Source organism: Dipodomys spectabilis, unplaced genomic scaffold (genome assembly GCF_019054845.1).
Source record: "Dipodomys spectabilis isolate Male_0828 unplaced genomic scaffold, ASM1905484v1 ptg000273l, whole genome shotgun sequence".
NCBI classification, from domain to species: domain Eukaryota; kingdom Metazoa; phylum Chordata; class Mammalia; order Rodentia; family Heteromyidae; genus Dipodomys; species Dipodomys spectabilis.
In genome coordinates, this window is record NW_024870950.1 from 2,557,176 (window position 1) to 2,568,668 (window position 11,493).

Sequence of the window (11,493 nt, forward strand, 5' to 3'; positions counted from 1 at the left end):
CCAGCACACCAATGCCTATGTGATCTCAAGGCATGAAGCTCGGGATGTCTCTTTTTTTTGTTGTTTTTTGACTTTCATCTTGGAGCTTGTGTTTGGGATCAGTGTCTTTCTCCCCTAAGCATCGTGAGATGAGTATGGCTCTCTCTCTCATCTGTAGGCTCCTCGTGTTCCTTAACTCCCATCTGCCATCCTGGATGATGCCAAGCTCTGCTCCCCTAGGACAGGGCATCCCGTAAAACGTGCAGAATCCACATGTGAAGAGCCAAGAGTTGAGAGGGCCAAATTCCAGCTGTTCCCAATACCTCAAACTTTTTATTGGTTGGGACTGAATCTTGCAAAGACTTTGCCCCGGCTGGCCATGAACTTTGATCTTCCTGATTGCAGCCTTCACTGTAGTTCAGTTATCTATCCAGCCATTTGCAAGTCTGTTATTTAAGGTGAGAGGTATATTGTGACCAAGAGGCCCCTAATTAAAGTGGATGGCAGAATTTTGTCCTCTCCTGTAACAGACCCCAGTGGACCACCCAGTCTCTGCTCCACACATTCAGAGATCCAAACACTGACCATGGGCCCAGTTTAAATTGTCATAGAAGCAGGCAGACTAGATTTCCTTCCTTTCCTCCTTCCCTTTCCTTCCCTCCCTTCCCTTCCCTTCCTTCTTTTCCTTCCCTCCCTTCCCTTTTCCTTTTCTTTTCCTTTACCCTTTCCTTTCCTTTTCCTTCCTTCCCTATCCTCTCTCCCTCTTTCCTTCCTTCCTTCCTTTTTCCCCTCCCATCCCTCCTATTTTCCTTTTGCCTTCCCTCCCTCTCTCCTTTCTTCCTTCCCTCCTTCTCTTTTCTTTTGAACTGGGCTCTGAACTTGGATCTTGAAAGGCAGGCACTCTACCTATTGAGTCATGCCTCCAACTAATTTTTTGCTTTCATTATTTTTCAAATATACTTTTGTTATTTCCCTAGAAGTCCTGAATCATGACTTGCCATGTAACTGGGATGACAGGCCCACAGCACCATATTGAGTTTTATTGGTTGAGATTGGGTCTTGCAAAGGTTTTCCCCAGGCTGGCCATAAACTTTGATCTTCCCGATTTCAGCCTTCAGAGTAGCTCAGGTTATAAGCATGAGGCACCAACACATCAGGTGGAAAGGTCAGCTGACCAGAAGTTTCTATCCTTTTGTCAAGTACTGGTGGCTCACACCTGTAATCATAGCTACTTAGGAGACTAAGATTTCAGAATCACAGTTCAAAGCCAGCCTGAGCAGAAAAGTCTGTGAGACTCTTTTCTCTAACCACCAGAAAGCCAGAGTAGCACTGTGGCTCAATGTGGTAGAATATCAGCCTTGAGCAAAAGAGCTCAGGAACAGAGCCCAAGCCCTGAGTTCTTAGCCCCACGCTGACTGTCCCTTCCCCGAAAAACAAAGAAAGAAAGAAAAGAAATAGCTGGGTGTACGCCTGTCATCCCAGCTATGTGGGAAGAGTGAACAGGAGATCACAGTCAACTTGAGAACCTTGGCCAGCTCTAGAAAAAAACAGACGCCCCATCTCAACAATAACCAAAGCAAACAGGGCTGGAGTTGTGGCTTGGGTAGTGCCTCAAGTTCAAACCCCAGTACCACCAACAAATATAAATAAATACAGTTAGATAAAGGCCACATGGTCATAAACTCAAGAAATATTTATTAACTGCCTATTATGCGCCAGATACTCTTCCTTAAATGTGTAGGAAAAGTACCACAGATTGTGGATGAAATTACACAATGCTCTAACGTCATTCACCCTGGAAAGCAGGCAGGCTTGAGCTTCGTAGTGCAGGAAGGGCAATCAGTTCATTGGGTTTCAGGGATACCAGCCTAGCTGCGGTTCTGTGCAGAGATTCACACCGAGAACACGTGGGCCGTTCGTGGGTTGTGGTCTCACAAATCATAACTTGTTTGTCACATGTTTCCGAAGAAAGAACTTTTTATAAGATGAAACGAGATCACTGAGATTGAATTCAGTCTCAAAGGAAGGTGTTTCTTCCAAAATGATTAAGGCCACCAGCATGGCCAGTTTTGCAGTTATGCCTCTGATTTTATACTGGAGACCACTTTCAGGGTTTGTATACTCAAAGCAATGGGCGATAAACTGGTCATCGGGTTGTGTGATGTGATGGTGGCTGTGAACGTGCGGGTGGAGGAAGTAATCCAGAGGCACCAAGAACACATCCTTGACTTCATCGGGGTTGGGCTGGGCCTGGAAGCTGTGGTCTATAAAACCCACCACTGGGGTTATCAATGTATCTTTCTAGAGGCAAAAAATAAAAATCAGGCCACAAAGTAACAAGTTCAGTGGTATCCTTTCAAACATTAAAAGCTGGCTACCAAGCCAGGTGCCAGTGGCTCGCATCTATCATCCTAGCTACTCAGGAGACTGAGATCTGAGGATTGCGGTTCAAACCCAGCCCGGGCAGGAATGTCTGTGAGACTCTTTATCTCCAATTAGCCACCAGAAAACTGGAAGAGGCACTGTGGCTCAAGTGGCAGAACACCAACCTGTTGGAGAAAAATCTCGGGGACAGTGCCCAGACCTTTTAAGCCCAGGACTGGCACCAAAAAGAAAAGAACAGAAAGTGACCACTTTTATCAAGCTTTCCTAGAAACCCAAGACACTGCTCAAAGTGAGGGCAAATGACCTTCATGCAAACAAAGGTCATAATACACTAGTTTCTCTTAAGGGGATATTGTTCATTGAGTAGAGTCTCAAAAATGAATGTATGGGGCTGGGAAGGTGGCTCAGTGGTAGAGCGCTTGCCTTGAATGCCTGAGGCCCTGGGTTCGATTCCTCAGCACCACATAAGCAAAAAGAAAAAAGCCGGAAGTGGCGCTGTGGCTCAAGTGGTAGAGCACTCACCTTGAGCTGAAGAGCTGAGGGACAGAGCCCAGGCCCAGAGTTCAAGCCCCACGACCAGACCCCCCCCCCCCCCAAAAAAAAGGAATGTATACTGGAGAAAAGGAAAGATGAATCAAACATGAGAAAAATAATTCCAAAAGCCCAGGTGGGGTTCCACGGCACCCAGTTTGCAAACCACTGATGCAGTTCAACGGGTCTTTTGGATGGGGAGAGAGAGGCTAGCCCACAGGACGCCCGGTTGCACACACGGGAGCCCCTGGCTTTTAGGATCTGTCTGGGCAAACGTGAACTGCAGGTCCATGGGGAGCAAGGCAGAGTCTAGAAAGATCCTTACGTCAAGCATGTAGGGTGCCAGGCGGCAGGCGACCTCCACCTGCTGAGGATGCAGTCCCACCTCCTCCTGGGCCTCCCGGAGGGCAGTGGCCGTGTCGTCTGTATCCGTGGGCTCCCTCTTTCCACCAGGAAAGCAGACTTCTCCAGGTGATCTGCTTAGCTGAGTATGGGGGAAAGAACGGATTCTAATTCTGCAAACTGTTTGGTGACTCAATTAGTACTTGCTCTGTTAGGGGCCAGAGGCCTGAATCCAAGTAAGACAAAAAAGTTCTTCCTGAATCCCTCTGAAAAGGTAACAGCTGACTGAGGCACTGGGGGCTCATGCACACCTGTAATCTTAGCTACTCAGAAGGCTGAGGCCTAAAGGCTGATAAGCCAGCCCAGGAAGAACATTCTATTTTCAAAACAACCAGTGAAATCAGGTTTGGAGATGAGGCTTGAGTGGCAGAAACAACAGGTAGGCAAGCAAACTGAGCAAACATAGCCCCCAAGTTCAAACTCCAGTACCTGACAAAACAAGAATCATGCCAGGAGCCAGTGGCATATACTTGTAATCCCAGCTACTCAGGAGGCTGAGATCTGAGGATTGCAGTTTGAAGCCAGCCCAGGCAAGGGAGGAGTCTATGAGAATCTGATCTCCAATTAAGCACCAATAAAACTGAAAAGTGGAGCTGTGGCTCAATGGGGAGAGCACTAGCCTGGATCAAGAAAAAGCTCAGGGACAGCATCTAGGTCCTGAGTTCAAGCCCCAGGACTGCCCTCTCCATCAACCACCCCCCCCAAAAAAAAACAAAAACAAAAACAAAAAACCATGAGTTGTCCAGCTGCAAATGCTCATATCATTTGGTTAAGCACTAAGGTGAGGAAATTGTGCTTTGGAAGCATTGTAACTTACTTATAAGTTAGATTTCTTATTTTTCTTTTCAAAACCCCTCGGAGGAGGGGGAGAGCCTTGTCAATCAAGGCCTCCTGTACCTTCCAATGTCATGAATCTGAAAGTCCATTTGGTAATTGTGGCTTAAAAATATATGCAAAATATATGCACAAAAGCATTTTGTGGGTTTTGTTGCTGTTAAACATTGGGGTACCATAGCCAGAGCCGCTTTGCCACCTACCTTTTCTGAGCGGAGGGTGAAGAGTAAATGGAGTTTCCCATCCTTAACCAACAGCGGTAAAAGGACCGAGTATTTGAGAGCTGCGAAGTGAGAATATTCGGTCCCCACATCAAGTTTTCTTAAACGGGCCCTGGCGTCATCAATCATATTTTTGCTAAAGTGAAAACAGAAATAGGGAGGGTTACCCTCATTAAAACTCCATATATGCATGTCTTAAATACCAGAGTGAATTCACCCCACTCATAAAATTAACATACAGTAAAAAAATAAGTAAATAAAAGCATTGCTTCAAGTGCAAGCCCTTCATGCCTGTCATCCTAGCTACTCAGGAGGCTGAGATCTGAAGATGGAGGTTCAAAGCCGGCCAGGGCAGGAAAGCCCATGAGACTCTGATCTCCAACGAACCACCTGAAAACCGGAAGTAGTACTGTGGCTCAAAATGGCAGAGTGCTAGCTTTGAGCAAAAGAGCTCAAGGCCAGCGCACGGGCCCTGAGATCAAGCCCCTTGACCAACAAAATAAGGGGATATGTGAATACCAGCAGCACATGGTGAATGAGGACGAATATGGCCTATGTAGCTGATTTGCAAATACAGAAACAGAATGATAAAAGCTGTTGAAACTATTTCAGAAAAGAGAGGAAGGAGGAAGAGCAGCAGGTGTGTAAGTTGGGAAGGATGCATCATATATGCATGTATGGAAGTGCCCCAATGAACCTCCCCTGGTACTAATGCATGCTAATAAAAAGTAGTAAAAAAAAAAAAAATACAAAACTAACATGAAATGGAAACAGAGAAGGCATTCTCGTAACCAGGGTTATGGGTCCTGCCTGTTTTCGAGCCTCACGGGTATTGAGTCAGTCACCATTTCTGAGTGACAATGTGTTTTCTCATAAAGAGCCAGAAGTCACAACACTGAAATGATGTGGTGGTTGGCAAGACTGAGGAAAGACAACAACAACAAAAGAATGACTAAGTACATAGTTTAGTACATGAGTTACTTTGAAATCCACATATATTTAAAACTAGGCCAAGCATGGTAGACCATCCCTATATCATCTCAGCTACCCAGGAGGCGTAGGTAGGAAGATCACAGTCCTAAGTCGGACTTGGCAAAAGCTGGGAGATCCTATCTGAAAAATACACTAAAAGCCAAAGTACCAAAAGGTGTGGCTCGAATGGTAGAGCACTTGCCTGGGTTCACCACCACGTACTGAAAAAAAAACAAGGGGAAAGGTCTGATACAAGATTTTTTCAACATGCAATATTTGCATGTTGAAATCCATAGTTCAATGCAGGCAAGACAGGTCTGGTGACCATCATCACGTGAGCCTTCTTTCTCCACTTCTCATATGACAAAGGTCTCAACCTCTATGTGTTCTTACTGTGATTTCCAGGCTCCAGTCACAACCCAGGCACTTGATGGCAGATGGCTGAGCCCACACAGATGGCAACCATCTACATGCCTATCCCCCCCTCTTGTTCACTCACTAGCTCAATAACAATTTCTGAATGCATCCACTATCTGGATTTATAACCACAAATGGTGCTTCTCTCACTAATCTCTTTAACGGGCATGTGTGGTTGTTTGTTTATGCCCTGGGCTGGACAGCGTTCTGGTGTTCAGGTTCACTTAGAACCTCAGAAATTTAAAAAAAAAAATCTGTAGAAATACTAAGGGTCTGGGATTTAGGGTGAGCCCCCAAGCCAATGACAGCCATCCTCTGATGATGAGGAGAGGACACAGAGTTGCCCACAGGGAAGAAGGCCCGTGAGTGTAGAGGTGGCAATTATAAGGATGCTGCCACAAGCCAAGGACTGCTGGAAGACACAGACACAGATACAGTCACAGACACATACACACACATACTGTGTGGCAAAGGCCTACTTAAGTCTCATGTTTGAAGGTCACTATGAAGAGACTGGTTCACACACTGACTTTGTTTTTCCATGTAGCTGGGCATTTCCTAAATGTGGATGAGTAACAACAGTGGGTTTCAAAATCGGGGCTTGAACTTGGGGTCTCACGTTCTTCCCTTCCCTTTTTCTGATTACCTGGAGATAATCTCATGGGCTTTTTCTGCGGGAGCTGACTTTGAACCTCAAACCTCAGATCTCAGACTCCTGAAGTAGCTAGGATTACAGGCGGGAGCCAGCAGCCACCCGGCTCCTAAGGACGTTTCAGAAGGGCCCCAAGCACTGGTCAGAAAGACCAGCAGCCCTAGAAGTCTGCAATAAAAGTGGTCCTGTCCCCTGTTGGGGCAATCAACACACAAGTTCTGGGCAGGGCTGGCCCCACACTTCCCAAGCCTTTTGCCCTCAGTTCTCAGCCGGGTAGGCGGGGACAGGACCCGCCTAGTCCAGGTTCAGAGGGGACTGGTGGTCAGGTGGAAGCAGCAGCAGCCCTGGGGGCTGGATCCTGGCTGTCCTGTCCTCCACTGCCCAGTCCTCAGAGACTCCTCTCCGTCCACCGTCCTGCCTCAGAGACCCGGTCCTCAGAGGATCAGAGATCCGCTGTGGGTCACCGGGGCAGGAACCGCGCTGGCTGCGGCCGGCGCTCCCCGGGCGCACCCGGGGCGCAGTTCCGGGGCCTCCGCCCGCGGCCCAGGCCGCAAGCTCGGTTCCAGCTGCCGGGCCAGGGCGGCCCCGCTGCCACGGCGGCCGAGCTGGCGTCCAGGCCGGGAAGGCTTTACCTGACCGGCTCCCGAAGTGGACAAGGTCGCGCCATGGGCCGCAGGACGTTTGTTTCCAGCGGAAGACTGCGGGGGAGGGAGACTCGTGTGGGCAGGCGCAGATCAGCCGGGTCCTGGGCGGGTCGGGGGCGGGGCCGGGTCCGGGGGCGGGACCGGGCGGAAGGCGGGGCGGGGCTTCGGGTGGTGGCTTGCTGGGCGGGGCTAGACTTCGGCCCGGTTCTGGGTTGGGGGCGTGGCTCGGGCGGCCCAGGGGCATGGCCTGCGGGTGGAGCTGGGGGCGGGGCCTGGAGGCAGGTTGGCAGTCTCTCCAGCAGACAATGTCTGCCCAGCTCCCTTGGTTTCCTCCCAGTTAGGAGACATGCGAGGAAGGATTAAAATCCGAAATAGCAAATTCTCTCTAAGCCAGGCGCTGGTGGGTCACGCCTGGAATCCTAACTACTCAGGAAGATGAGCTCTGAGGAGCTCAGTTGGATGCCAGCTTGGGTAGAAAATGTCCATGAGAATCTTACCTTCAATTAACCACCAAAAAGACAGCAGTGGAGCTGTGGCCCAGGGGGTAGCGCGCCAGCCAAGGCTTTTCAAACAGCTAAGGGACAATGTCCAGGCTGTGAGTTCAAGCCCAGTACTGGCACTCCTCCCCCCCCACACACCAACACATATACACACCAACACACACACACCAACACACACCATTTAGTTTTTCAGCTTTGGGAAAGATGGAAGCCACTGTAGCCAATGCAATCACAGTGTGCAGTGTATCGTGATAGGTATGTGTGTGTGTGCCCAACACAGAGCCTCAAGGTTAACTGGCAGAATCTTCCAGAAGAAAGGACTCCTTCACTTAGTTCTGCACAGAGTGGTGGCTCATAAGTAAATAGCATGGTAATATAATTCTGGAAAAAAATGCACCAAGGAGAAACAATAGTGCTCCACAAAGGTCAGATGGATGTGCCACGCCAACACCCATCAGGGAAGTCTCCCAAAGAAAGCACCCGCCTGGGGTGAAGCTGCAGGGCTGAGCCTGGCCTCCTGACGGGCCACCAGAACTTTAGTACGAGCAGCACCTGAGGACCAGGCCTGGGTGATGGATGCAGAGTCAAAATGAGTGCCTGCTCCCCGTAGAAACCATAGCAGGTGGAGTAGAGATTCACAAACAATTACTGTGGTGCCAGGCAGGTGTGGGCTGCATCAAAGTGAGGTGGGTTCAGAACTCCTGGAGGCGGAGTTCTGCTGGAAAGCTATTGTTTTTGCCTGGGGGTTGGCAGTAGGGCTGTGTGGGTTGTGGCAAGGGAAGTTCCTGGGTGTGTGTGTGGGAGGGGGGGGAAGCTTTGGAAATGGAAGTTTCCTCCATTCCTTCCCCATCTTGGGGGAGATTTGCTGAGTCCTTGGAGCGAAATCTCAGGGGAAGGCTTTCAGAGGAAATCTCCCACATCCAAAGTACAGATGAATAGCTGTGGGCTTGAACATTAGACACAGCAGATTCTTTCCTCCTCTGCCACCAACTCAGCTTTTCTCCTTCAGCTCCATGACTCCAAAGGCCAGGAGAGGCCCAGGCACCTCGCTGATAGGGTAGGAAAGATCAGAAGTCTGGAGAGTGTTTTAAGGATTGGGTTGAATAGGAATGTGTCTGTGAATGGGTCAAAATGGGTCAGGAGTCCACAGTGGCGAGATCACAAGGTCATTCAATGCCACAAATTCTACTCTGCCCGTTTTTTTGTTATGTTTTGGACAGTGCTAGGACTTGAACTTGGGGCCTTGTATTCTTGCTTCTGTTTCCCCCACCCCTACTGAAGGATGACACTCAGTCATTTGAGCCACACCTCCACTTCTACCTCTTTGCTGGTTAATTGAAATCTTTCAGATGTATCTACCCAGGCTGGCTTTGAACTTGATCTTAGCTTTCTTTCTAGCAAGGATTACAGTTGTGAGCTACCACTCACTGCAGATAGTCTGATGTAAGTCCACACTTTGTAGAGTGGGAATTAGAACTCAAGTTTTTTTTGGGGGGGATTACAAGAGCAGAAATAAGGAGCCAAGGAGTCAGTGAGTTGTAACTCCATCCATGCTTCCCTGGGACCGGGTGCAGACTGATAATCAAAGGCTTGGTTGAGGCGAAATGATTTGGGAACTAAAAACCAAAGTGTAAATGCTGGAGATTTATTTCTGGGTGCCTCAAATGAGATTTCATGGATGGCATTTTAAATCCATGTTTAATTTTCATGGTTTAATAATAAAACAGGCATCTGCTGGCATATTAAAATGCCTTAAAATTGGGAGTTTCTATGAAGCAGGAATGCCAGAAGCCAGACACCCACACTGATGGGTAAGCACCCGCATTGGTTCTCGGCTCTGTGTGCCTTTAGAAATTGAGATAAAGATTACTTATGTCTGATTCCTTTACAGTCCTGTAATCTTTGTGTAATAGAACAATCAAGGAGGTTTAATTACCAGTGGCAAGGAGGATGGGACATTTGGTATCAAATGAAGACTGGTCTACAAGGCATGTGGGGCATGACAATGTCTCACAAAGAGTAGCAGTCTGCTCTTAATTAGCATGAAAATTAGTTGTGAAATTGGCTGGAGATTTTCCATTGCTATGCACTGTTCAGCTCCAGAGATAGACACAGACTGGCTCTCAGGGGAACTGGGCTCTTTGGAGTCTTACCTCTGGGCCTTTCATAGACCTAATGGGAGCTTCTAACTCCATCTAGGTTAGACTCTTGACCTCTTTAACCTTCCTGGTTGGGGAAGGCAGGTATTCACCACATTTCTCCCCAGATCCACACTCCCAACACTTGCCCAACTTGGTGCTTCCCGGAACCCACGTGGACAGACACTTGTATGCCTGTTTGTGTAAGTGTTCATTTGACTGCAATGATATATAGGATACACACACACACACACACACACACACACACACACACACGGATCGCTGACTTCAAAAATTCTTAGTTGTTGCTGGGCACCCATGGCTCAAGCCTATAATCCTCGTAACTCAGGAGGCTGAGATCTGAGGATTGTGGTTCAAAACCAGCCCAGGCAGAGAAGTCTGTGAGACTCTTATCTCCACCAGAAAACCAAAAGTAGAGCTGTTGCTCCAAGTGACAGTGCTAAGCTCAGAGACGTCTAGGCTGTGAGTTCAAGCCCTATGACCGACCAAAAAAAAAAATCTTACTTGTAATATGTGTCTTGCCTGCTTTAAAAAGTAGTTTTCTTGGTACTTAGGCTAAAAATACCCGGTGAGAGAAGACCCACCCACCCCCAATCCTATACCAAGAGGAAAGGGCTCTCCCTGTGTACCAAATGCTAAAACTAAGGTGACAAAAGTTTGCTGAGCTTCAGTTTATTGTTGACCTTCCAGGAAGCCTAGAGAAGGAATGGATCTCTACTGTTCCATGTGTCCTTCCTGCAAAATCCCTCCTCCTTGTATGTCCCCTGTCCCCTGAGTATCCCCACAGAGGGTGATGGGGTCTGCTAGCTCTAGGAGGACCTGGGGCCCCCTTCCACCCCACTCCCCCTCACCCCGTCTTGGACAGAAGAGTGAGCCAACACTGAAACCTTAAATCTGTGCTAATGTGCTTGGTGTGGCATCCTGTGTGTGTTTAGCGATGTTTTCAGGGAATGAATCTTACCCCAAAAATCCATATTGGTTGCAGATCTGAGCCTGGTCATCTCAGGCTGGAGATGGCTGTGCAGGGATCATGGTCCCTCCTGGGTGGGACAGGGTTTCAAATTCCTCTGAAAGTCCTCAGAAATAACCACAGAGGGCTCTGGAGAGACCGGAGGAGGATGGCGGTGTTATTAAGGAGTACTTACTCCATGTGAGTTAGGTTGAGTAGGACGGGTGTGAATCCTGCCTTCCGTCTTGCCTGCCTCCCTCCCTCATTCAATGGCAGGGCCTCGTTTGTCTGATTTTGAGTCTGGGGCCAGGCTCAACAGTTGGCATTTCTGAAAAGCTCCCAGATGAGATCGGGGTGAGGGGAGGTGGGGCTTACAATGCCACAAACCACACACACCTGTGGAAGCGCTGCCTAGACTTTTCCTAGTCCAGGTGTGGCCTTCAGGCCAACAATCCTCCCAACGACTGTGGTTCGTGATGAGGCCTGGTAACTCCTCAACCAAACACACTGGTGACCACAGGCAAACCTGCTGTTCCATACCTGAGACATAGCCCCTGCATGTAGAGTCTGCTACCTCCTTGCTCTGTCTTCACCCAGGGGCTGATCTCTCTGTCAGTCTTGCTTCTGCTTCCTGTTGATGACTCTGAGGCCTCTGGGATCCTAGCCGAGTCTCATCTGAGGAGCACACCTGAACTTAACCCTTCTCTTGGTCAGGGCTGTTCTAGAAAACTCTGTCTTGGCTTATGACCACCCTGCTGAGAAAAATGTCAGAATCAAATTAGAGAAATTAGAATGAGGGCTGTGTGGTAGATTGGCCGGTGTTTGCACAGAGCTCTACCCCTTTCTAG

At 48.6% G+C, this 11,493-nt stretch overlaps 1 protein-coding gene across 1 annotated transcript; it reads right to left on the reverse strand.

Moving 5' to 3' along the window:
• Nucleotides 1–1,657: 1,657 nt before the first annotated feature.
• On the reverse strand, nucleotides 1,658–7,138 carry Nudt7 (nudix hydrolase 7). Its single transcript, XM_042700762.1, has 4 exons — nucleotides 7,026–7,138; nucleotides 4,335–4,488; nucleotides 3,221–3,379; nucleotides 1,658–2,280 (listed from the first exon to the last, which is right to left on the reverse strand). The coding sequence occupies exons 1-4, from the start codon at nucleotides 7,058–7,060 to the stop codon at nucleotides 1,918–1,920; spliced, it is 711 nt and encodes a 236-aa protein (XP_042556696.1). The 5' UTR covers nucleotides 7,061–7,138; the 3' UTR covers nucleotides 1,658–1,917.
• Nucleotides 7,139–11,493: the final 4,355 nt, after the last annotated feature.

Bases quoted from the DNA above. Each gene is read 5' to 3' on its own strand.
- Nudt7 (XM_042700762.1), bottom strand. From the start codon at position 7,060: ATGGCGCGACCTTGTCCACTTCGGGAGCCGGTCAG. The intron at 3,380-4,334 runs GTAGGTGGCAAA...CCCCATACTCAG, and splicing joins TCACCCTCCGCTCAGAAAAG to CTAAGCAGATCACCTGGAGA. The intron at 2,281-3,220 runs GTAAGGATCTTT...TTTTGCCTCTAG, and splicing joins TGGCACCCTACATGCTTGAC to AAAGATACATTGATAACCCC.